This window comes from Phyllostomus hastatus, unplaced genomic scaffold (assembly GCF_019186645.2).
Source record: "Phyllostomus hastatus isolate PE091 unplaced genomic scaffold, TTU_PhHast_1.1 phas_scaffold_555, whole genome shotgun sequence".
NCBI lineage: Eukaryota > Metazoa > Chordata > Mammalia > Chiroptera > Phyllostomidae > Phyllostomus > Phyllostomus hastatus.
The window spans coordinates 1,923,424-1,950,000 of NW_025334036.1; the positions used below are offsets into that span (position 1 = coordinate 1,923,424).

General features: G+C 55.4%; 1 protein-coding gene across 2 annotated transcripts in view; it reads right to left on the reverse strand.

Moving 5' to 3' along the window:
* The window catches only part of ADAMTSL3 (ADAMTS like 3), a 133,456-nt gene that overhangs the window by 29,982 nt on the left and 76,897 nt on the right, over positions 1 to 26,577 (reverse strand). For both annotated transcript variants that reach the window (XM_045824996.1, XM_045824997.1), the window contains exons 12-19: positions 26,071 to 26,121; positions 25,283 to 25,487; positions 21,371 to 21,518; positions 19,779 to 19,863; positions 13,840 to 14,129; positions 7,865 to 7,994; positions 2,497 to 2,689; positions 2,233 to 2,412 (exon numbers count right to left, since the gene is read on the reverse strand). In XM_045824996.1, coding sequence (XP_045680952.1) covers positions 2,233 to 2,412; positions 2,497 to 2,689; positions 7,865 to 7,994; positions 13,840 to 14,129; positions 19,779 to 19,863; positions 21,371 to 21,518; positions 25,283 to 25,487; positions 26,071 to 26,121 — 1,282 coding nt within the window. The remainder of the gene's footprint in view (positions 1 to 2,232; positions 2,413 to 2,496; positions 2,690 to 7,864; positions 7,995 to 13,839; positions 14,130 to 19,778; positions 19,864 to 21,370; positions 21,519 to 25,282; positions 25,488 to 26,070; positions 26,122 to 26,577) is intronic.

A 26,577-nucleotide genomic window follows, 5' to 3' on the forward strand; every position in this document is an offset into this window, starting at 1 on the left:
CACATTTCACCTTCCAAGAGTATCTACTGACCCGCCACTGAGAAGGAAGAGGAAATAAGCGCGTTTCCATCCCCTCCCAGCTCTCCTCCCCCGCCTGCCCCCTTTTCATTACGCTGTTCAGACCGTGTGGAGATTTCCCACATTTCGGGTCTGCTCGAAAGCGCAGTGGCTGGCTGGCTGTGGTGCGTCCTGCGTCTGCCCGAATCACCCCTCTCCCACCCTTCCCTCCCAGTGGGCGCAGCCCCGGCCCTCCGGGCCCGTGGGGGTGCAGTCCAGCGCTAGACCTTTTCCAAGGCGGCCTGACAGAGCGACTTCCCCCTCCGCATCCGCATCCGTTCCGCTGGGAGAACCACTGAGACGAAGGAGCGGGCTTGGGGGGGTGCTCTCTCTCCCATCGAAGTGTGTGAGCCCTCGGTCCCCTGGCACGGCACGCCGCGGGAACACGGGGCCAGAGAGGGAATGCTTGTTACCCGGCTGCCTCTTCTGCTCAGAGGCCCGTGGGCTCTTTCTCCTACTTTTTTTTTAATCTCTCACCCAAGGATATAGTTATTGATTTTAGAGAGAAGAGAGGGGACGTGGGTGGGCGGTAAGAAGCAGGGAGGGAGGGGGAGAGAAAGAGAGAGAGAGAGAGAGAGAGAGAGAGAGAGAGAGATGAGAGAGACACATGGGTCAGTTGCCTCCTGTTTGCGCCCTGATGGGGAATCGAACCCACAACAGCCATGTCAGTAGCACATATTTAAAAACGCCAAGGAACACCATGCAGTCAGAACGATAAAGAGTCAGACGGAACGCTCACAGGCTGCCCCAAAGCCTGGGGAGCACAAACAGCCGGCGCGAGTTCGCGGACCGCAGAAGGCCCCCGCCTGGGAGCAGTGCTCCCGCCTTAGACCTTGGGAAGCAGCGGGAGAACGGAAAGCTCCCCTGAGCCTACAGGTTCGACCCAGGAAATCAGGGCAAAGGCCAGCAGCACTGACGGAGCAAAGCCCGCATGTGCCGAGAGCGGAGCAAGTGCTGGGGAGAGGGGATGCCTGCAGCCACCGGCCAGAGGCCCGGCTCCGTGGAAAACGGGAACTTTTGGCGTGGCTCTTCGGCCCGGCTGGGGCCAGGGCGAGTGGCCCATTTCAGTGTGAAATAGGGGACAGCCGCCCCCACGTGAGCCGTCCTGCGGCAGAGGGACTTGTCTGGCCGAAAGCTGCAGGGAGGGTGGCCAATCTGCTGTCCGAGTCTCTGCCGAAACAGAGCAACTCCGGCCCTGGCTGGTGGGGCTCAGCGGACTGAGCACCGGCCTGTGAATCAAAGGGTCACGGGTTTGATTCCCAGTCAGGGCACACGCCTGGGGTACGGGACAGGTTTCCAGTAGGGGGCGCACAAGAGGCAACCATACATTGATGTTTATCAATCACTGATAAACTGATGTTTATGTCCCTCTTTCTCCTTCCCTTCCCCTCTCTCTTAAACGACAGGACATTTTAACTAACAGGGAAACTACTGAATCCAGGGGGTCCCCAAACTGCTGGCACCCTGTGTGCCTGATGAATCTAAAGGTGGCTTTTGGTGTCCAAAACTGACGTGGGCTCGGCCCCCCTGCATGCGTGCACACCTGCTACTCTGCCCAGGTGCAGGCTTCCCAGAGAGGGGGCTGGGCTGGGACGGGGAGGGCTCCCGACTGTGCCTGGCCGGCCCTCTTGGGGTGTGCCCAGCTTGCTCGTGCCCCCAGGAACGGTTGCCTAGGGAACTGACGGGCCTCAGGCCCACCCGGCTCAGGTGGGTCACCTCCTTCATCTGTGCTTACTGCCCCCAGCAACACCGCACCCCCTGAAGGATTCTCCCGTCCTGGGTGAGCAGGCCTGTGCCTGTGTAAGGACCACTACTGCGACACCATGTGTCACCCCCTGCCCCCTGGGCTTTGCAAAGACTCTGGGGAAGAAGAGCATTTGCCCGCTCAGAGCTCGGAGGGACCCACCGGCAATCTCACGGCTTAAGGACACTGGGGGCCAGATGGGACCACCACGGGACGCTCAGGAAGCGGCTGCCCGCTAACGCGCAATCACGCTGCAGGTCGCCGGGAGTCAGAGCTGAGACACGAGACACCACTTTAGGGAACGGAGACTGCACCGCACACCGGTCTCAGCCCTCGTCCTGCGGAGGGAAGACTGGGCGGCCGGAACAACGGCGGTGGGGGGGGGGGGCGAGGACGCAGGGAGCGCACGGCTGGGAAGGAGCGGCCCTTACCTCGGACCAGTCTCCCACGGTCACGTGCGGCGGGCAGTCTGTCCTGGCGCAGGACTTGCGGGACGATGCCTTGGGCCCCTGGCACAACGCGTCTGGGAGGTTCAGAAAGCTGCCGTCCGTCAACAGCTGCCGGCAGGTGACCCTCCGGTTCTGGGTGCCCCCGCCGCACGTCCGGGAGCACTGAGGACACGGGAGCAGGGGGGTCAAGGCCGGGCTCTGGCCCTGGTGGGCCTGGGGGGCGGGGGCGTCCGCGGGCGGCCGTACCTGCTGCCACTCTTCAATGTGCCAGCCGGGCGGGCAGTCGAACTGGTTGCAGGCCTGCAAGGCGTGGGGCTTCTCGTCGCCGCAGCCCTCCGCAGGGGCGGGGGGCTCCCCGGGGTGCAGGCAGTGCACGTCCCGGGTCTGGATCCCAACACCGCAGGTGGCCGAGCAGGGTCCCCAAGCGCCCGTGTGCCACCTGCACCGAAGAACAAGGGGGGACGTGGGGCGGGCTGACGAGACCACGGTCAGCAGCCTACACACGGGCACCCCCAGGCTCTCGGGGGCCCCCCCTAGCAGAATCCCCCGCTTGCAGAACCCGCAGCCTCAGCGTCTCCGGCATCGTTTGCCGTTCAAACGCAGAGAGATTGGGCCGAGGGGCAGGAGGCGTCAGGGGCGTGATTCCAGACGCTGCCGCCCACTGGGGGAGGTCCGGAGCGCAGGGAGGTCGGTTCCTCCGCCTGCTCACCTGCCACCACACACACACACACACTCTCTCTCTCTCTCTCTCTCTCACACACACACACACACACACAGTGATTCCCTTCCAGGAAGGTCTTGGAAAAATCAGGTTTTTTCATGAAACATCTGTAAAAATGAAAAGCCAGGGCACCTGCTTTTGGTCCATATTTCCAAATTGCCTGCAAGGCAGACAATCCCCGTTCACACTGCCGCCAGAAGGGGGCGTGCCTGCCTGCGTCCACCCACGCCCGCACCAGGGGAAACCACTGGAAAGACGGTCTCTGCCCGCCCGCTGGGTGAAAAGTTGTTCACTGTGGTTACTTTAACTTCTGGATGTTTCATTACTAGTGAACATGAATTTTTAACTCGTACTGTAGAGATACCACAAGGACACAGTCATAAAATGCTTAAAATGTACCTTAACCTGGCTGGTGTGGCTCAGTGGATTGAGCACGGGCTGTGAACCAAAGGGTCGCTGGTTCGATTCCCAGTCAGGGCACATGCCTGGGTGGTGGGCCAGGTCCCCACTAGGGGGCGTGTGAGAGGCAACTACACATTAACCTTTCTCTTCCTCTTTCTCCCTCCCTTCCCCTCTCTCTAACAATAAATAAATAAAATCTTTAAAAAATGTACCTTAAAAATATTTGTTCCAGCATCATTTGTATTAGCACTAAGTAAATAAATATTAAATTTTACAAAATGGGAGGGAGACGATCTTAATAAACATTGCCTGTTGATACAGCACAATGCTAGCAGCCATTAAAATAATAAAGCAGATGTATAGTTACTGACATGCAAGACATTCATAATATACTTCTATTAGGAAAAAGGCAGGCCGTATCACGTTGAGTACAATCCTACTGTTTTGTGCATTTATAAATGCACGTAGAAAAAAGTCTGGATAATTATACACCTAAACGTTAACCGTGATGGTCTCTAATTTATAGGATTCTTATTTTCTCCCTTCTTGCCTGTGATTTTTCATATAATTAGCACTCCTTATCAGGAAAAAAAATAACTTAGTTTTCTGTAAAAGACAATCGTATTAAAAACGGTGTTCAGTTTTTCTCATTTCTAATTTCCTACAATAAATGTTTTATTGTTTAAACTGGAGGGAAAATTCCAGGCAGATATAGTAGGACAGAAACTAAAGTTGTAACACACGAAGGCAGAAGCCCTCAGTGAGGACACAATAATCACGCAAGTGCAGAGACAACAAGAAGCAAAACTATGTACGAAGTGGGGGCTGAGGGCTATAAGAAAAATAAGAGGATGTAAAACAAAAAAAAATGTAAGCTGTAAAATACTTCTGTAAGGCCCTGGAATACCGAGGATGCAAACTCTAATTAAAACACAGAGAATGTAACAATGTGTTTGAAAACCTAGACAACATAGGTGAGTTTGTAGGAAACCAGGAAAAGCCCTTGTCAGGAAAGGGACTGGATGCCCGAGCTCCTGTGAATTTTCAAGGAGCAGGTGGAGCAGGTGGACTCCCAGGCCATTTAAAAGGTCCCCAAGTCCCCTGGCAACACGGCACAGCGCTGGGCCCAGCAGGGAGCGGCACCAGGGGCTGGGAAGGAAACATTTTAACCAACAACTGGGTCACCATGTCTTCCTACTAACAATGAACGACTGAAGACAGAACTTTTTTGTTTTTTAATTCCAGAACTGGGTGGCGAATTGGTACGGAAAACACACCCAGCTCCCCTCTCGCTTTGCCACTTCCCTCCCTAGCGGCAGAAGGCCCCCCCCAGACTAGTGGGCCCATTAAGTAAGCCCCCAGGTTTCTGCAGCTGCTGCCTGCCCCGCCGCCCCGGAGGAGGCCCACCCCACACATCGCAGCAGACTCCCAGCAGTTCAGAGGTCAGACCCGGGGCGCAGCCCCCACGGAGCCAGTGACCTCCCGACACCCCGGCTCAGGGAGGCCGGGCTCCCACATCAACCCGTCTGCCTCTGGGCAGACACGGATGCCCCACCGAGTGTCCGACTGGCCTCGAAGTCTGTCTCCCCCTGGGGGGTCTCTCACCGCTCTTGCCCTCGGAGCCCGTAAATATTTGCACGGAAAATATTTTGCAATCCCCGGTTCCTGTTACTCCTACACTGCTGCTTTTTAGAGCCTGAACCATTTCTTGTCAACTTTCCTTTATTTTTGCAGCAACCCTTTGTCTCTGCTGGGGGTGATGTTTGGCCCCCCCCGCAACACAACTCTCAAACCTTCAAAAATGTTGATTAAAGCTGCGACTTTGAAATGAGGAACAGTATTTCTCTTCACAGAAAAACAGACTGGATTTTGCTAAGTGGCCAAGACTTATGGGGGGCTGGGCTCCGTTGTGTGGAGTCTGGGGGCTCTGAGGGGAAGACGCTGATGGGAAGGTAAGGAGCGAGAGTCGGCTCCTGCCCAGGCTGGGGCTGGGGGCGGGGCGGGGGGGGCCAGGGGCAGGGCAGGGCATCCCGCCCACGGCTGGCTGGTGCACCGGGGAACCAGCACACACCCGGCGGAGGCAGCAGCCTGCTGCCACGGTTTCCAGACCTGGGAAGTCTCCCCATCTGCTGAGCAGAGGCAGGACTGCAGCGGCTTGGACCAGACTCACCACCCCCCCCCCCCGGCCCCGCCTTGACCCCCCGGGCAGGCCAGGCCCAGGCTGCTGGCGGAAGAACCCAGGCCAGCCCGGGCACGCAGAGCTGCTCAGGAGGAGACACAAGAGGCCAAGAGCACGGAGACCGGGCGTGGTTCTGGAGACGCAAACAGAAGACGCCAGCGGGGAGCACTCCTCCACCAGGAAAGATGGGCGCCGAGGGGGGCCTGGGGGACCCCGAAGTCTCCCACCTTCCGTCATGATTCAGACTAGGCCCAGAGAGAGCTGAGGGCGTGCCTGAAATGCCTGGACACAGGGGAACCTGGCCGGGGTCCCACCCCAGGTCCCCGAGGGACTTCCACGTCTCCGGGGACGGGGAGGGGACTTCCCCTGCTTCGAGTGCCTGGGGTGAAGACCCCATTTCCCATCCTGTTGGGTTTCTTTACTCGGCGAGAGGGAAGCCAATGGTTACTTTTACGGGAGAGAATTAGCATATTCCACGGTCAGAGAAGGGCTCCCGGCTGCGGCTGCGCCACGCCCGCGAGGCAGGACGGAGCGTGAGCACCGGGCACGGCGAAAATGACCGTGGCCACGGAGCACGCTCCTTCTGCTGAGTGACCACGTGGGTGGTAAGAGAGGCAGTGCCAGGAGGTGTGGTTCAAGAACCTAAAACTGGGGCCACAGAAGACTTTCACGCTGTTTGGGGCTGAAGGGCCCGCCCCCAAGGACGTTGAAGACCTAACCCCAGCACCTGCAGGCGAGACCTTCTTTGGAAAGGGGGTCTTTGCAGGTGATCAAGCTAGGATGCCTCAGCAGGGTGGGCTCTAACCCAGCACCAGTGGCAACCTCAGGGGGTCAAAGAGGGAATTCAGGCGCTGAGACAGACAGCAGGACGACCACGGGAAAACGCCACCCCCAGGCCGAGGAATGCCAGAGGCTGCAGAAGTGAGGTGCTGCCTCGCAGCCCCCGGAAGGCGCTGGCCCTGTGGACGGCGCCTTGGTTTCTGCCCTTCTAGTGTCCAGAACTCGGAGACAATGTTTCTGTTCAATCACACGCCACTTGGCTTGTGATCCTTTGTTGCAGCAGCCCCGGGAAACCAGTGCTATGCCAAAGTCGCGAGTGTGGATTTTAATCCACGACGGAAGGGTTTCGTGTGAGAGGTTCACACGGTCACTCTGCACACGTATCCACAGGCATCTGAGAGGCCCACAGTTCAGGCCACATGGGTGTGAATGAAGGCAGTGGCCACTAAGAATGTGCAGGAGAGATTTATAAAATATTGGGCGGTGCCCTGGCTGGTGTGGCTCAGTGGACTGAGCGCTGGCTTTTGAACCAAACGTCGCAGGTTTGATTCCCAGTCAGGGCACATGCCTGGGTTGCAGGCCAGGTCCCCAGTAGGGGCCGTGCAAGAGGCAACCACACATTGATGTTTCTCTCCCTCTCTTTTTCCCTCCCTTCCCCTCTCTGTAAAAATAAATAAATAAAATCTTAAAATATATATATTGGGTCGTACGCTGTCAAGAATGTTGTGTCCGTGTTACCGGAGGAGAACTGAAACCAGAAAAAGCCTCTTCATGGGACGCCAGTCTGGTCGCAGAAGACTGACTGAGACCATCAAGGCAAAGGGGGCAAGAGGAAGGGAAGCTCGGGGCTGGGTTCTGGGGGGTCTTGAGTGAGAAGCCTTGAGCTGCGGCCCCCGTAGCCAGCAACACCCCGGGACAGAGAAACTGGGGGGAACTTTCTGATGAAACTCCCTCCTGACGAAATTCCCCAGGATCTTCGGATGCAAGCAGGGAAGCCGACGAACCTTTAAGGTCAACCTCTCCTACCAAGGAGACCCAAAGAAGCCCTCCGCACCTAGTCCTCGAGGTCCGCACCTCGCTGCACCCCGCCCTCTGCGACCCAGCGCGCTAACCCACGGCGCCAGCTCTCGGGACAGACGGGAGATCCCTCGGCCCCCGAACGCACATGGCCCGGCCCCCTTGGGTGCCGGTGCTCACGCTGCTCAACCCTGCGCTCTGCCGTGTGGCCTTCGGCCGAGAAGCGCCCTCGGCCAGACAGGCGGGGAAAGAGAACAAGCCCGTTGGCCTCTCGGTTCTGCCAGCAGCAGGCCATGCGTGTTCATGCGTGTTTAGTGCAGGCGGAAGCGAGGCCTCCTGCTAACAGCTGGGCAGCACCTGCGCGGCAGAGCAAGAACCACGGCAGCAGCCGAACGTGAGCAGGGAGGGTGCAGCCCAGTGAGGCCGGGCCGAGCGGCCCTGTGAACCCAGTCCCCGTGCACAGGTGCGCTGCCTCCCGGGCACGGGGCGCCCCGGGGGCACGAGACCGCACCTACCTGGGTGGGCAGGGCTCCGTGTTGCAAGCCTGGCTCATGGCCGGGGGCCGGTGGAGCGTGTCGCACAGGGTGTCGTTGACGGTCTGCTGGGTCTGGATGTGCAAGCACACGGCGATGGCTTCCTGACGGCCTGCGGGTCGGAAAGAGGGAAAAATGCAGATAACTTTGACGGAAAAAAAAAGAAAGAAAGAAAGAAAGAAAGAAGGAAGGAAGGAAGGAAGGAAGGAAGGAAGGAAGGAAGAGAGAGAGAAGGAAAGGAAGAAAGAAAGAAAGAAAGAAAGAAAGAAAGAAAGAAAGAAAGAAAGAAAGAAAGAAAGAAAGAAAGAAAGAAAGAAAGAAAGAAAAAGAAAGAAAACCGAGTGTCAGGATGTCTGGCTCTTCAGCCACAGCCCTTTGGACACTATCGCGTGGGTGAAGACTGCATTTCAGGGGACACGTGGGAGCAAATCATGCATTCTCTGAGGTCCCCCATCTTTGACATTCTCTCGGTCACTTCAAACTCAGCCCCTCGACTTCCTCTCCCCAAGGACACTCCCCTTGAAACATTAAGGAGCATCCCTGACTCCCTATCCGACCTTCCAACTTGTCGACATGCCACGTGGACTCAAAGCCAGCGGGTCCCTCAAAGATGATCCTTGAAAAAATACTCCCGAGTTTCCCTAAGAGGACCTTTCAAGTCAGCTGCTAAATGGCACCATTCTCTCTGCGTCGTTGCACAGGCGCTCCATTTGACCTATAACCTCTGTGAAAATTTCCACCGCGGTCTGAGCTCCGGGGCACAGTAATTCTCCGTAGGTCTGTGCTCGGCCTCCCAGTGGGGAAGTGCCCAGGAGTGTGCAAGGTGCTTTTAGGTGTATTACTGGAGTTTGATGTAATCTCATGAGGCCAAAAGAATAGTGTCAGTGTCGCCACGTTGTTTATTCAATATTAAGGAAACTGACATTGAGAAAAGCAAAGAAAAAAAAAGTGGTAGATTAGAAACTAAAACTTAGATCTCCTGCCTCCCCATCCAGCAGCCTTTCTTTCGGTTTCCAAGGACCGCAGAACACAGGGCCCCCAGCCGGCTCCCCAAAGCACTGAGCTCGCCCTGTTCGCCTGTAAACTGTCACCGAGGTTCCCGTGTCCTGCGAGGCCACACTGGTCTGCCTGACCCCGAAGACCCTGTCTCCACCTCTGTTCTCTGTCCGTGGCCATATGAGCGATTCTTGGGAAATCAGAGCTGAGCAAAACACAAATCTAACTTCTGATGAAGAAAATCAGGTAAAAATTGTAACAGCAACTGACCACGCTACCAAATGCCATGTTTCGATCCAACCATTTTACAGTGTTTTATAGGATGCAGGATGGGCCAAAGTATATAGGAAATACATATTTGTGATGTTTCATTCTTTCGACTAAATTTTCTCCTGCTTTCTTCCTGTGTAATCTTAGGTTCCTGACCATGGCAGGATACCATTTCATATCTCTAGGCATCTTTCATAAACCTGTTTTTTTACCTGAGAATATATTTATTGATTTTAGAGAGAAAGGAAGGGGGAGAGACAGATAAATGCATCAGTGTGAGAGGGAAATATTGATCGGTTGCCTCCCGTACTCGCTGCATCCAGGGGTTGAACCCGCGGCACTTGGGTATGCGGGCCGATGCTCCCACCAAGCTAGCTGGCCGGGGCAAGCTTCATTTATTTTTAGTCTCAGAAAAAGAAAGCAATCGTGCACATCTATTTTATTTCATAATCAAAATTCTTTAGAAAACAGAGACTATTTTGGAGTGTTTTCTGGAGACCAAGCGGGTGGGCCTCAAAGCACCACAGTCACCCCGTTTTAACCGTTTGGGGTGGCATGTTAGAACACTCACGACAAACTTCTCCCTCTTAAAGGAAGTCACTCCGAAGAGAGGACACATTTAGCAGATGACTTAGAGGACTTGTTGACGCAGGGGGGTTCTCCAAGGACGGCCGCCAGAGGACCTCCCATCCCCAAACGCTGGACCTACGCTGGGATTTTAACACGTGGCACTTCAGGAGGTTCCATAAAAACCTTTGTCTTCAAAAGCAGAAGCAAAAAGGATAACAATCGGCTTCCTTCATGTTGCGCTTAACAAAAGGTGGGCAGTAAAGCCAGGAAGCATCAGAAGACGTAACGTAAGTCGGGCGTGGGAATTTCAGCGACACCCTTTTCACGAGTCCCTTTCGGCAGAGGAGGCAGCGACACTCCTCACACATGGCCTCTGACTCCCACAGTGTCACAATCGGACATTACCATATTTTTGGCAAAAAAAAAATTCAGAGACTTCATCGAGAAATTGATGATGACAGGGTGAAAACACAGACGCTAAGAGGGTAAGCAGAGCCCACCCATGAGCAAACAGGCTCCCTCTGGTCTGTGAGTGAGCGTGGAAAGTCGTGCAAACCCGTCCTGGACGATCAGCGCCCCGACAACAGAACGCACGTGCAGCGGGAGGTGCCCAGAGCTCTGAGCAAAGCCCACTGCTGGGAGCTGTAAAATGCCACCCAGTAGTATTTCATGCATCAGGCGGTGACATAAACACGGAAAAGTAATATGAAGAAAAGAGTTACGTTGATTTGATCGCCAACTAGCCTTGGCCCCTAGAAATAGATGTACCCCGCCCTCTTTCAGCACTTAATAGAACAATTGTAAAAATCAATCCTACACGAGTCTATAAAGAAACTGCAATCTTTTCCGAGAGCCAGAAATTGCAACATTCTCAGACCATACCAGCGTGCAACTATAAATGAATAACAAACTATGAAACCCTCCAAATCCTGCCATTAGAATTTCTAGAAAGTCAGTCCCTGTAAGACTCTTAGGTCCAACAGAGTCAACAGAGGACACATTGGTTGTGGCAAGAAAAAAAAAAGAGGGAAGAAGCATAAAGCAACTTGAGACCGGATGAACAACTCTTGATAATAATCGCAATATCTTCGTGAAATGGATGACTCTTTTCTCAAGAAAGTCTAAGCTAGAGAATTGACTGAACAACTAAGAACTGGAATCCACTGCAACAATAAGCGGTGGGGGGGTGTGGATTTCAAAATGAGGTCAGCAGGGGGCCGTGGTCCTTCCCCTCAGTGCTGCCCCCAAGAGGGGGAAAGAAGAACTGGACTTAGACAGGTGTAGGAGCCAGCTCTTGGCACGCTTTTAAACAGACACTTCCCATGATATGCACGATTTAAGGCGATTGAAAAGCATGGAGGAACTCCAACTTCATCTTACCCACTACTATAAATCTGTTAAAGAATACACCCACTTCACGTGGGGGTGCCTCATGCGATGCTGCGTTAACATGTCGTGATGCAGTTTCAGAAACAGACAAGACACACACAGACAAAGCACACACACACATAAGCATGTACAGACGGTACAGGTGCGTGCCCAGGGCCACAGTGGACAGCAGAGCTAGCACAAATTCTTCTCTCTGCTGACGGGCCAGCGTGCTAGGGTGCGAACTCCCGGATAATGAAAAAGAAGGAAGCCCAGCCGCTACGCTACGGACCCAGGGACGCGCTCGAGAACAGTGCCCGTCTTGACGTCTAAACGCACGCTTCAGAGCACTCCGGATAGGTGAGACCCTTTTGGAAACCGGTGGAGGAGACAGCTGGTGAAGATTAAAGATCATTGAAAGCCGTCCGGCCCTGAGTGTGGCGCCATAAACATCCGCGGAGCCTGACAGGAAGGGACCGGTTATGTCCAGAGTGGCTGGAAGGCACCACAGCTAGAGGCCAGTCACGATGGGGAGGGATTCGAGGTGAACAGAACAGCCACTGCTAATGTACCGTGTCGGGAACACCCCCCCCACCGCGCCCCAGGGAGTGGGCCACGAGGAGCCCAGAGCGGGCCGATTCGGTTTCCCTCCTCCCTCTGTTCCCCATTTGCAGGAAGGCTGGCTGGTGCTCCACCCGCTGATGCACTGATGGAGGACACCTGCGTTCATCCATGTCATCTGGGTACACACACGCACATGCACATACACATGCACACATAAAGACATACATGTGCAAACCCTGGAATTAGATACCAGTGCATTGTAGGCAGCAGGATAATACCACATCTGTCCATTCGCCCAGCAAACCATTCACCCACAAACACTCACACACACGTAACTAGGAACAGCCGGACAGAAGCCCCTAACCCTAACCCCGTTTGAGGAGCTGCCCCTCTAACTCTGCAAGGTTATCTAAGCACAGCGGTGCCTTCCAGCTCATCCCCACCCACCCTCTCAGGGTAATTTGTCGGTTCCTTTGCCTTTCACTGTCTTTTTGTTTTTAATTTTGGTTTTTCAATTATAGTTGACACGCGGTATTGTTGTCTATTGGTGTCAGGTGTCCAGCAGAGTGGTTAGACCCTGTACAAAGTGACCCCCAGATATTCCCAGTCCCCCCCGCCCGGCACCATACACAGCGTTACAGCATGGCTGGTTATATTCCCCGAGCTGTACTTTATGTCCCCGAGATCATTCAACCCGCTCTCTCTAAGGGGTGACAAGTACGTTGTCCATCTTCTGTTTTGGACTGTGTGATGGCCTCTGAGCCTCAGCTTCCCCCCCACCCCCACTGTAAAATTTGGGTGAATAGGTACCCAAAGCTCATTTTTTTAAAAAAAGATTTTATTCCTTTACTTTAGACAGAGGGGAGAAAGGAGGGAGAAAGGGAAGGAGAGAAACATCGACTGGTTGCCTCTCACAGGCCCCCAACTGGGCACCTGGCCTGCAACCCAGGCCTGTGCCCTGACTGGGAATCGAACTGGCGACCTTTCAGTTCGCAGGCAGGCACTCAGTCCACTGAGGAGCACCATCCAGGGCTCATTTTCAGTGATACTATCCTAGGACCAGACAAAGGTCATTCGACTACCCCTAGGGGTATACCCAGGAGAAACGAAAACATACATCCATACAAAAACGTGGACACGAGTGCTCTCGGCTGCATTACTCCTAACACCAAAGACATGCGAACAGCCCGAACTTCTGACGTCTGAGTGGTAAACAGAATGCAGTCTCCCCGCACCACAGAAGAGTATTCAGTCATCAGAACCAAGGGCCGAGTCGCGTTGCATCACGGGTCCACCTTGAATCCACTGCAATCACAGGAAAGCAGCCAGCCGTCCAGAACCATGTGTGGTGATTCTGTTTACGGAAAACGTCCAGGACGGACTGCGAGTGGATTAGTGGTCGCCGGAGGCTGACTCGGGCCGGGAGAACCGGGAGTGACCGTTTACCGGTACAGGGTTCTTTCAGGGCAAAGTGTCCTAAAATTGACTGTGATGGAGTGTGAAATATTTATTCATAACGCTGTTTATGGGGGCGGGAGTCATCCCAGAGGGGTGAGCCGTCCTGGGTGGGGCCAGCTCTGTGGGCACCAGAGCGTCATCTGCCATCATTCCGGCTGCATCGGGCTCCAGAGACCAGAGCTCAAGACCTGCCCCACGGAGTGGGAACTCGCCGGTCACTCTCCTCCGGCAACCCCGAGGTGGGCGCTGACGTCCCAGGACCCGGCGTGCCCGCCGGGAGGACTGAAATCGGGAGGACAGTAGATGCAACAGGGATTCCATCAACAGCAGCCTTTCCAAGCGGCCGTGAACCTGCATGCTTCCCGAGGCTGAGGTCTGACCGAGGGCGGCCTACGGCACCAGACCGACCGCCTCCGCCCATCAGCTCTGCACCCCACCCTCTGTACCCCCAATACCAGTGACTCCATTCCCTGCCTCCATTATGCAGCTGTTCAGGCCAAAGAATATACCTTTTTATGGGGTCAGGATACAGTCCCACTATCCTATCTCTTTCTACAATAATCACAATAAAAAATAAACAAACAGAAGGAAAGGCACTGTTTCCTGTTATTCCAATGATTTAGCCTCCTGTACATGTCTGCTCATTTGCATATTCGCTCACCCCGCGCAGTCAGTTCTCAGACCACAGCCCCCCCCCGCCCGCCTGCCCCCCGAAGCAAAGGGTCCCGTACCTCCCAGACACGTCGCGGTGCAAGGCGTAAACCCCGCGTACTCCCAGTGGTACGTCGTCTCGCCGTCCGTCTCGGGGAGGGAGGCGTCCGGCGCGAGGGCGGGGGGGCCGTCCTCGCAGGCCTGGAGGAGGCACGGCCGCTGGGCGGGCGGCCGCGGGCCCTCGCACTCCTCCTCGGGCAGCTCCGTCTCCGCCTGCGTGAACGTGAGCAGCACGCGGCACTTGACCTCTCGCACCTGAACGCCCGGCCCGCAGGTGGCGCTGCAGGCTGACCAGGGCTCGGCGATGAACCTGCGGAGAACCAGGGAGGCAGGTGGTCGTGACGTCCGGGCCACTGAAGGAAGCGCGAAAAGCATCTCCCCTTTGCTAACATGCAGGGATTTTATTCAACTGTCTCAAATGCACGTTCAGAAACCACACTGGAGGCTGAGCAATGCTTTCTGCAGGGCAGATGAGGCTTCAGATTCTCTCCCACGTGACACAGAAACATACACTAAGCATCTGCAGGGAACAACAGTGTCGTCCAGACGCAGTCCAATCCACGCGGAATGCGATGCATTTGTGGACGCGCAACGATGGACGTCAAGAAATTTTCAAATCTTATTAGCAACAGAGAGAATGTCTCACCGCAGAGAAACGACAGTTTTGCATCCGTTCTATAATTCAATCCGGTGCCCTGGTATTTGCATAACACCGTTAAGATGTGGTAATACAACCCTGGCTGGTGTGGCTCAGGGGATTGAGCACTGGACTTTGACCCAAAGTGTCACCAGTTCGATTCCCAGTCAGGGCACATGCCTGGGCTGTGGGGCAGGTCCCCAGTAGGGGGGGCAAGAAAGGCAACCACACATTGATGTTTCCTTCCCTCTCCTTTTCCTTCCCTTCCCCTCTGTCTAAAAATAAATACATAAAAATCTTTAAAAGAAAAAAGTTATGAAATGCTTCACTTCTCAATGCAAACAATTTTAAAAAATAAAGAGGTGGTAATAAACAGTTCTGTAGTGATAACTTCTAATCTGATTTCTTTTATAACATGAGGATTTTCACCAATATTTAGTCGTCAAATCTTTATCGAGTGTCCCCTTTGCTAACATTCAGGGATTTGATATTCAACTGTCTCAAATACATACTTAGAAACCACACCGTAGGCTGAGCAATGCTTTCTGCAGAGCAGATGAGGCTTTAGATTCTCTTCCATGTAGCATATAAACATACACTAAGCATCTGAAGCTCTTAGAAAACACGAAAGGCACAACATAATCCAGCTGGATGAAGCGTTCACGTATGTCTCATCCTGAATTATTATTACCCACTAACCCGAGGTCACCAACCTACAGCCGAAAGCCCAAACCCAGCCCACCTGCATCTGGGCAGCCTGCCAGCTAAGAAGACATTTTACAGTTTCAAACGGTTGGGGGACGAGAGGGTAATATTTTGTATCAGGTGAGGAGTACGTAAAATTCCAATTTCAGTGTCCATGATCAACGATGTATCGGAACAGAGCCTAGGGTGCTTAGGGCCGATGAGTCTTTTCGGTGACTGGCCGGTGAAGCCCGGATACTCACCGTCTGGCCCTTTACAGAGGACACCCACGGACTCCCGCCCTGAGCTTTAAGAAGAAACAGATTCAGCCCTGGCTGGCATAGCTCAGTGGATTGAGCTGGGGCTGTGAACCAAAGCATCGTAGGTTCGATTCCCAGTCAGGTCACATGCCTGGGTTGCAGGCCATGGCCCCCAGCAACCGCACATTGATGTTTCTCTCTCTCTCTCTCTCTCTCCCTCTCCCTCCCTTCCCTCTCTAAAAATAAATAAATAAAATCTTATATTAAGAAAAAGAAGAAACAGATTCAGTCGGGACGCACACACGTTACAGGTTCTGAAGCCACGCTTCCATCGTAGGGCGTTAACAGGTGACAGGTAAAGAAAGGGGAGTTCAGTGACAAGAGTCAGTTTGGGAGACTTTGGGCCCAATAATGTTCAAAAGGTTTATTCACTACAAAACCTCCCCAAAGCGTATGCTATACGAAAGCATGCTATGAGTTCTCAGCGGGGAGCTACGGGGTACATCCTTGAAATACAGGTGAATGCGGCCCTCGAGTCCAGGGGTGACGTGGCATAAGTAATTCCAGAAAATGCGGCTGGGATGCCGGCTTAGACGCAACAAGGCCTGACGTTTAAAGTCCTCAGTGGGTGGGCCTTCCGTGGTGGCTCGGCTGGTTGGAGCGTGGTCTCGTCCACCGAAAGGTCGCAGGTTTGATCCCCGGTCCAGGCACGCGTGGGAGGCAACTGATCGATGTTTCTCTCTCCCATCGATGTCCATCTCCCTTCCCCCCAATCGAGAAACATCTTCCGGTGAGGATTTAAAAAAAAATCTCACAAGGTGGGGCTGTCAGGGTCTCCCGGAGGCGCCAACCTCCCTGCCCCAGGCAGAGCTTCGCCGCCGCCGTCCGTGGCGGCGCGTCCCAGCCAGCAAACACGGAACGCCCCCGCCACACGTCAGCCCCACGAAGAAACGCCCGTCGTCCTGGCTCCCAGCCCCAGGGTTCAGGGCCCGAAGGCAGGGGCCCTCAGGAAGTGCGTTGGGAGTAAAGGAAGCTTTGGTCAATGCTCTCACTTCAAAAACAGAGACGTCCGTGGAAATGCATCGTGGATGATGTGTAGAATTAAGAAAAAAACATAAATCTGAGATGCGTCATCAGAGGTTTGCCTCTAAGACCTGCTTACTTCCTGGCCGCGGTCACCCCCTCTCCTCCACACTCAGTGCCTCGGCACCCCGGTACGGCCTCGGGGACCAGCCGCCCCGCATGCAGCCCCCAGCCCCCAACACGCGGTGCTTCCGACCCGGGGTGCGCTTCAGAAGCGCAGGTCGAGGCCCCTCCCTCCCGGGAAGCCGTCCCTGCCCTGTGCAGCTCACACCACCACCAGGCAGTCGCTGCCTCCTCTGTCTCCCCATCACACGAACCCCAGGGTGGGCGGCGAGACCCGAGTGGGGTCACCTGACCTCCACGTGGGGCTCCCCCTGGTGCCCCCCACCACAAAGTGGCCGGCTGCCACTACTATGCAGCTCAGCAATGTGGGACCACGTCTTCACCTCTGTGAGACCCCGGGTCTCCTCCTCCCTAGAGGGAGGACACTGACGACGCCCCCCGTGGGGTCCCTGTCAGAACGAGACCCCCACGGAACACCCAGCACGAGGCCTGGCGCCCACGAAGTCCTCCCTGTGTCCGTTCGTGAGACAGACGCCCGCGATGCAGCCGCAGTGGATGCCAGCGAGTGCGATTTCCACGAACGGAGACGCGAACAGGGCAGAGAGGGAAACACGGGGAGCATCCACCCTCCACCTGCCCCACGTCCTCGGTGTTCCCGCGTGGGAGGCAGGGGAGGGGGCCTCCTCTCCTGAACGCCCCCCTCCCCACACACACACACAAAACGACGAAGACTCCAGGGAAGAACTGTTCAACCGAAGAGGGGCCGGACCAACTGTCAACACATCCCGCAGCTGGAAAGCTAAGAAGGTCAGAACTGCCGTTTCCTTGGCTCAGCTTTAGAAGCTATCATTTTTATTTTCCTAATTTAAAAAAGCAGAGGGGGGGGAGTGCCTTTTGAACACGCACTCCCTATGTAAGCTCAGAGCCCGGGCCACGGGAAACCGCAGAAGCAGAAATATTTATCTTCCCCGGGCGGGCGGGTCTGGCAGGAACTACAGGTCTGTTCATCTTTCCCCGTGCTGTCAACGAGCAAGCATCCCCAGACCGCAAAAGACAGTGCTAATAAAAGGATGCCCTGGGAGCTGAGCTGGGCTGCGGTTTTGCTCGGAAATCGAGGGAGTGAGCCGTCGGAAGGGGAGGAGGGGAGCTATAAACTTCACACCAGGCAGCCAGGAACACGAGCTGGAGCGGCCAGCCAGCCGGGGGAGTCGGGGAGTCGGGAGTTGGCGACACAGGGAAAGCGTGAAGGTGGGGGCAGGGGGCGGGGCCAGGTGCTGTGGGCTCCGCCCACCTGCCGGCGGCGGGGGGGCAGGGGGAGGGAGTGGGGTCCCGAGGGAGCAGAGGACACACAGCTCCGCCCAGGGAATGTGAGAACCCACGGCAGCGACACGACATCGCCGTTTTCCAAGGCAACAGATCCAACAGTCTTTCAGACCCTGAAAGGGACCCTATTGGATCCAGTGGTCCCCAAACTTGGATGCACCCCCACCCCAAAGCCTCCTGGATGCTTTGCTAAAACCGCTGGTGACACCTGTGTAGAGACTGAAGGTAGCGTGGAGACGCCCAGGGGCTGGGAGAAGGGGACGCAGCTTTGCTTGGGAACACGAGACCCTGGTGGGAGGCATCGCTCTAGACTGTGAACCCGAGGACCCCCCCGTGGGAGACCCCCGCACACTCCCTCCCAGGCCCGCCCCCTTTCCCCCACGGGTTCCTTCTCCTGCAGAATCATGGGAGCCCGGGGCTGGCCCAGAGTTCGTGGAGCGGTGGGCCTAACACCCTCCTTGTACCGCTGGGCGGTCTGGAGACGTTAACCAACTCGTCCAAAATCCTTATTATCGTCTTTTTAATATGTTTCGGACTGTCCAAGCAGGAGCCCCCTCCCTGAGAAGGACGGCGACCCTGCACCTGAGGTCCCTCTCCTCCACCCCCGGGAGCCGCCGTCTCGGGACCCGGCACGCCGACCTCACATGTGTGACGTGGGGCCCAAGGTCCCACCGCACGAGTCCTTCGCCGGTGCCACCGTTCCCCCGACTCCCAGGAGTCTCGGGGCACCTCCGTTTTGTCGTTACTTATTTCTCACGGATTTTAGAGCGGGGGGGCGGGAGAAAGATGCACACGTGTTGTTCCACTTTTTTTATACATTCACACTGGTCGACCCCTGCACGTGTCCTGACTGGGGACGGAACCTGCCACCCTGGCGTCTGGCCACGACGCTCTAGCCAGCCCAGCGGCCCGGCCGGCCTCCCAGCGCCTCTGATGTCTTGCTCTCTTGGGGCCCCTCTGCCCCTGCCTCCAGGGGTGGCTCTCGGATCGGCTCTTCATTCTCAGTTTCCACTTATGACATCCCAATCCACATGTCCCCAATCCCATGTGGATGGAAGCCACCGGATTTCTGAGTGGGACTGGGCCCTGGAGAGACTAAACCCCACCTGAAGGGTGAGACACACAGCTACTCAAGACTGGTCTAAGGTCACGTCATTGGAAGTGGGGGGTTCTAGGCTGCACACTCAGGAGCCCCCTCTCTCGCTGGTGCCCCCCAGCAGTGCAGCTCAGGGTATCATCTGATAACGACTCGGGTCGCCCTGATGTATTCCAATGTAATTGTTTTTTTTTTAAGTATATAACCTTTCTTTTTAAGGTTTCATTTGTTTATTTTTAGAGAGAGGGGAAGGGAGGGAGAAAGAGAGGGAGAGAAACATCAATGTGTGGTTGCCACTCACATGCGCCCCCTACTGGGGACCTAGCCTACCACCCAGGCATGTGCCCTGACTGGGAATCGAACCAGTGACCCTTTGGTTCCCAGCTCGAGCTCAGTCCACTGAGCCACACCACCCAGGGCCCAACATAACTGTTTTTACAGAGACCGACCACGACCTAACCACACGTGTACCGCTGTGATGGTGCTCGGTGAGACCCTGCGTGCTCATCTAGACCCAGGAGTGATCCCCCGTCTCTCCGCCGTGACAGACCCCTGGGTCCGCCCGGAGCTAAACAAGGCGATTCTTTCGTGCGCGCCTCACAGGCCCTGCCAGAGCAGGGCTGCCGAACGGTGACTCAGAGAAGACTGCCCGCCCGCCCGCCCGCCCGCCTGCCCGGGCTCTCTGGAGTCTGCACGGCCGGTCACTCGGATTTGAAACGTTTCCCCGAACTGCAGGGGGGGGAGGGGAATCACACGGATCACGTGCTCACGGGCCGCGCCCGGGCCGCTCCCGTGAAAGGCCCTCGGACTCACGTTGGTTCTTCTGTTGCTATTCTCGTCTCTTCCAGCTCACGCGCCTGTTTCAGCCAAGGCAGTTTAGCCTCCACGGGGCTCTTTTCTAAGGGAAAAAACAAGGACATACACAACACGCTCAGTGACCGTGAATTATCCAGGGAGCTGGGCACGTGACCGCGGCTTGCTGGAGACGCCGCCCACGCAGCGGTCCCGCTTCCCCGAGGAGGACCGGCCGAGTCCTTTGCCTCAGGACACGAGGGGCCTTCGGGGCGGAGCCGAAAAGGGCCGTCGTTGATTTCTTCAACTGACACACAATCAACAGGGACCCGATGACCCCATGGCCCAGCTGCACATACTCCCCAAATCCAAACTCACGCCAGCGTGCTCTTGGCACATTAAATAAGGTCCCACTTCAACCGCATCGGCCGGCTTTCTTCCGCCCCGGCCCCTTTCTGCCCGTCGAGAGAAGGATGGAACGGAGAAACACAAATAACAGGAAGGCTGGGAGGCGGAGCATCTGTGCCGTGGTTTACCCGAACTTTCACGGCTGCTGCCGGCGCTGGGGAGGCCCTTCCCAGGGACAGCCCCCATGCAGGGCGAGCTGGGGCCGCTGCTGTCCTCTGAACCCTGCCCCCCCGCCCCCCCGCCCTGCCCCAGAGGCTAAGGAAGAAACAAACAGTCTGGCGATGAAGTGAGAAGGAAATAATCTGGGGCAGCGGCAAGGACACCGCAGACATGAGCAGAGGGGCCGTGGAAGCCACATTCCCCTCCCCCCCAGAGTGAAGGAGGAAGGAGGAGAGAGGTCAGGGGGGGAAGGTACAAAGTCAGTCTCTGCCCGTTGCCTGGCAACCCGCGGCTCTTCCAGGAGACAGGCGTCCTCACGTAAATACTCGCTGACCCGCTCACTGTGAGATGATGGGTACGGACCACGAACGCAGACATAACAAAGGGGGGTTGTACCCTCCTCTCCAAACGCACGAGGGAGAAGCCCTCGGCCCTAACAGGTGCGAATAGTCCTTTTGCCACGCCCAGAAAGAAACGTCGCGTCCTCAGGGTGGGTAACACCGTGCTAGCATCTGGGGAAACTCGAGGTCCTGTGCAGAGAGGAACACGTAACCAAGAGACGATGCGAAGGCACCCTGCCCGTGGGCGCTACCCGCTGCGGCCCAGGCATGTGGAACCAACAGGGCTGGAAAATAAATTCTGGATGCGTCTGCAGACCCAGACGGGGCACGGAAGGTCTTCACTCCCTCCGGGGCAGGCGGCAGGACCGGACGAGGACCACATCCTCCCTCCCTCAGGAGACAGGCATCGCAGGGAGAGGCAGGTATCGGACACCAGGGGACAGAGAACAGTAGGAACTTCCTGCCCTTCTTCCCCTTCCTCCTCCTCCCCACATGTTCTTCAAGGCAGAGGCTGCATCCAATTGCTGTACGTGCCCTGAGACTAGGGGCTGGACCGAGAAGCGCTCCGCACTCCCTCCCTCTGGACCCATCACACCCTGAGGTCCAGCTCCTCCGTCGAGGTCCAGGGCATCTGCCAGGACGACGACTCTGTCGGAAAGCTAGTGAGCTGCAGCGGATCAGAGCGAGACGCACTGCCCGCCTTACCTCTGGGTTTGTAGCAGGGGACGGGGATGACGCACTCCTCCTTGATGTGCAGCTTCAGCTGCGGGTTGCAGCCGCCCACGTGCTGGCCGCGGTGGTTGATGCACAGCACCACCCGGTAGCGCAGCCCCCGGCCGCAGGTCACCGTGCACTTGGGGGAGGGAAAGAGAAGCCGGTGACGCCCTTGCTCACCAGGAGACCCACGAAGGCTCCGCGTCTCGTGCAAAGGAAGAGGAGGAGCCGCTGCCTACGTCGGCGATTTTCAACCAGTGTGCCTCGAGAATTCTTAAAACGTGCCGTACCTGACTCACTCGGTCAGGGGCCCCGAGCTCTTTGCCCTCAGACTGTCGAAGGGAAAAATGACAACAGCCAACACAACGACAGCCATCGGCGTGAATGCCCCGTCCTGAACCGTAAATACACAGGTCACATAACAGGTTTGCATGTGATCGGGCACGTCACGTAACGAGGTTGCATCTGGTTGGTTCATTCTTGGTACCAAAAAGCCTTATAGCCCTGGCTGGTGTGGCTCAGTGGATTGAGTGCCGGCCTACAAACCAAAGGGTCGCTGGTTCAATTCCCAGTCAGGGCACATGCCTGGGTTGTGGGCTGGGTCCCCAGAGTGGGGTGCGCGAGAGGCAACCACACATTGATGTTTCTCTCTCTCTCTTTCCTTTCCTCTCTCTCTAAAAATAAATAAATAAAAGTTTTTAAAAAGCCTTATAAATAAGTACAGGCACCTGACTTTTAAAAAAAGACACTTTAGAGCAAAAAGTTTAGGTAATTACTATTCATTATTATTTTTTTTGTAAATCAATTAGATCGGCAAAAAAAATATTTTTTTTTGTCAGATTGGCAAAAAATGCAATTTTGGTGTGCCATGGGATTTCAGAATTAGCTGACGTGCGCCACGAGGCGGAACAGGGTGGAAATTGCCTGTCTGCGTGGGCATGAACCACAGAAGGTGGGGTCTCGGGGCAAGAAACGTTGGAATCCCCCGAAGTCTTCCCGCTCCAACAGAAGGGAAACGTCAGTTTCCTCAAATCTGATTAAAAAGTTACATGACATTTTTCGAAACAGTTTGTGAGGATGAAAGAGCGTTTTCTAAACTATTGATTTAAATTGTGAGGGACCGTGCCCAGGGATCATCTCTCTCTCCCAGCTACAGACACTGTTCTTTCAAAGCTGGTGTCAGAGAGTTTAGGGAAAAATACCGTGTGCCTATCAGGCAGTTAAAATTAATGAAAACATTGTGCTGTGTTTTCTCAACAGACGTGACCTTTGTGCTGCCGGTTTTTTTCTCGAGGGATTTATTTTTCATCTAGAAGGGGCTCTTGGTCGTGAGCGGAATGTTTTCGTGTTGAGAAAATCTAACACATCTTTTCAACTGATCTACATGTTAGTGAGGATATGTTCATATGTGTAGGCGTTTTTAAAAATCAATACACTTAGTTTTTAAGACCATCTTGGGCTGGCAGAAAAATGGATCACCAGTTCGAAGGTGCCCAAGGCCTCCTCACTGAGGAGACCTCCCCCCATTACCAACACCGTGCGTTAGGGGGGTTGGGCATCATCACTGATGAACCAAAATTATTGATACATTATTATGAACTCCAGTCCAGAGTTCACATTAGGGTTGTTGCCAGCTTTAAAAATTTTTTTAAATTTCTTTTCTTATTCTAAATAAACATTTGATTAGATACCCAATATTTTTGTTTTCTATCCTTTTTTTCTTAAGGAAGGCTTTTGTTTTTAAGATGTTATGTATTTATTTTTACAGAGCGGGGAAGGGAGGGAGAAAGAGAGGGAGAGAAACATCTATCAGTCACCTCTCGAGAGCCCCCTACTGGGGGACCTGGGCCGACACCCAGGCAAGCGCTGTGACGGGGAATTGAACCAGCGACCTTTCGGTTCCCAGACTGACACTCAACCCACTGAGCCACACCCGCCAGGGCTATTCCTTTTTCTAACGAGTCACCTGCAAACTGCCCGAGCTCAGGACTCCCCAGTTCTGGATGCAGCCCTGGGAGAGGCAGAGTCCTGCCGGTGGGGCCTCACTCCACCTCCCCACACACCTCACACTGAACGGACAGACACAGCCCACTGAACCCGAGGACCTTGGTCAAGGTCGCATGGCTCCTGAGAAGCAGAATGGAACCCCACCCCAGAGATTCCTGTTGCCATGACCACGACTTGGCCACGGCTTCGTAAAGCTCAGAGGTTCTTCCCGCAGGCCTGCCATCTGCATGGCCACAGGAGAGTTTCGGAGCGACAAGAGACCCACACGTGTCCCACGGAACCCGACGTTTCTTCTGGCCACTCTACAACCGCTACAGCCAATATTGCAAGAATCGAGGGAGAAGCAGATCAGACCCTGCTTCTGGGAAACTGACTCAACTACCCGACCTTGATCAGTTTGGAATCTACGTGATCTGGAGAGGGGGTTTTACACCGGCCAAGAAAGAAAAAAAAAAGTCTGCCCGGGGAGAAAAAAAAAACGCGGTTATGGGGGGCAACGCGACCAGAGGCGGCCAATAGAACCGAAGGGCCGCGTCTCCTCCCGCGCGGCCCCGAGGAGGCTGGCGGAGCCGGTGTCTCCAGACTCCTCCCTGGAGCCGCACGGGTCCGCCGTGCCGGCCGCTTCTCGTCGCCGAGAGTGCGTGGCAGTTTCGGTGACGCAGGGAGGACCTCCTGGGGGCGGGGGGCGCCAGCGTCACGGCGCTGAAGCCCGCACGAAACATGGGGACACGGCTTCTGAGAGCCGAAAGCCAGCCCCGCAGCTTGCAGAAGCGACGTGGGTTTTCCGTGCTGGACTGCGGCCGGACGCTCTGCACGGAGCTCAGGAGGTCAGAGCAGGGCCTTGCCCTGATCCAGTGCCCCCAGCTCGGCCTGGGTGTCTGCTGGAGCAAGTTATCTTCGTGCGTCAGTAAGTGCAGAGCGAAATGAAGGGAGAACTCAACAGTAACACTAAGAGGACAGTTATCGCGATCCCCGGCCTCACGAGGAACTGTTTTTTAAACCTCCCTCATCTTCCACAAAGACTGATTTTGGGTGAAAATTTACTTTGTTTATGTGTGATCATGATTCACCAAAATTTAAAAATATACTCATGTCTCTTGATTATGTATTAAAATTAAATACTATAATAATAATTTAACCCACGGGCACATTTTTTTAATACTTGGAGCATGTCAGCCACAGGACATTAAAATAAACTAATTTCCATTGCTAGACATTTTCTCAGAGAACAATCAATAACAGGCTTTAAAGCATAAAAGGACATTAATCGGGATAAACTCCCGTGAAAAGAGTGGGTCCAAAATGTGAGTTCAGGAGGGAAAAACGCAAAACCTACAAATTCTTCAAGAACGCGCTCGCATGCTTTTTCAGTGACAGACGGCAAGACTGGGCATCACTGACATTCTCGTGGGCGCACTTTTTAAAAATGCTCTAAGCCCTGGCTGGCGTAGCTCAGTGGATTGAGCTCGGGCTGCGAACCAAAGTGTCGCAGGTTCGATTCCCAGTCAGGTCACATGCCTAGGTTGCAGGCCACGGCCCCCAGCAACCACACATTGATGTTTCTCTCTCTCTTTCTCCCTTCCTTCCCTCTCTAAAAATAAATAAATAAAATCTTAAAAATAAATACATAAAAATAAAAAATGCTCTACCAAGTGATCTGGACATGCCAGCATGAACCGCATGTTAGCAATGGCCTCTTTTTATGTTTTTTGGTTTAAACTTGTGACAACATTAATTTTAGGTCTCAAGCTAAATATACGTAAAATGGCATGTAACATCCCAAACTTTTTTTTTCTTCTTTTTTTTTTTTTTTAGGGGAAATGTGAGCCAGCAGGAACCAGTGGCCCTCGGCCAACACTCGCGACAAGCCGGAGGCCGGGGTCGCGCGCGGCTCACCTGCGACCAGTCCATGGCGACCCACTTGGGGCAGTCGAAGAGGTTGCAGGTCTGCATGACCTTGGGCTTGGGCGCGTACATGCACTTCCACTCCTCCACCTGCAGCACCTCGCCGTGCAGGGACTCCTCCACGCACACGAAGCTGCGCCGCTGCGTGCCCCCGCCGCAGGACACGGAGCACGCCGTCCAGGGGTTGTGCTCCCAGCTCCGGAGCGAACAGGCGAGAGAGGGCGCGTTACTTGGGGGGGAGGGGGGGGTCGGCACGCCCGCTGGCTGCCCCCGTCCACGGCCACAGCCGCCCCACTGCCCTCCGACCCCGAGGCTACCGTCCAGTGGGAACAACCCACCTGCCCTCGTTCCCCTTCGTGGGTGGGACCTCGGCGAGGGTCAGGTCAGCTAAACACGGGGTGTGCAAGCACCCGCCAGCGGCCCCCCGGCTACGGAACACCCCAGGGCACTATCCCTGGGGTCCCAGAAAGTCCAGGTCAGAAAGGACCACGCCAGCCATCTGGGTGGAAACGGGGCGCAAACTCTGACCTCCGGCAACGCGGGAGCTCCCTCCGACGCCCCAGGTGGGCAGGACGCGCCCCACCCCTGCAGGGACCGCAGACACCCATCGCCGGAGGCCGCCTGTCACTGAGCTCCCTCCCTGCACTGGGTCTGCCGCCCCCCGCCCGCCCCCCACCCCAACCCCGGCCTCCCAGCCTCCTGCTGCAGACGCAGCCGTTCCTCCCAAACGAACGACTTGGAGCCAAACACAGAAAGAAAGCAGGGGCGTCGTCACTCACCGAGGGAGAGGCTGGAAGTGGTCGTAGGGCATGATCTCCTTGAACCCGTCGCTGCGAACGAGACCGCGGTGACACCGTCATTTCTACGTCCACGCCCAGGCCGGCTACACGCACTCACGCCCACTCCACAGCCCCCGGGACGCCGAGCACGCACAGTGCCGGGCACCGGTTCTCCACACTCAGCCCCCCGTCTCCTTCGTTTCCGGAAGCGTCCCCGGCCCGCACCACCACCCCCGCGTGTGCACGAAAATACAGGAAAGGGGCCTAGCGACGTGTGTTCATCGAAGGAGGAGGTTTCTCCTTATTTGGCTCCATCCATCTATCCAATCCGAGTTGACCATTTAACAAGGTTGTGCTGATAAAACCCGCTGATGGTATGACCACCGCACCATCCTACAGGCGGGTCTCCAGAAAACCACCCCCGCTCACAGAGTGAGCCCCTGGCTTTAAAGGTCTCCGTGGGCAACGGGGAGGCTACAGGAAACGGGCAGGGGAGTGACAGGAAAC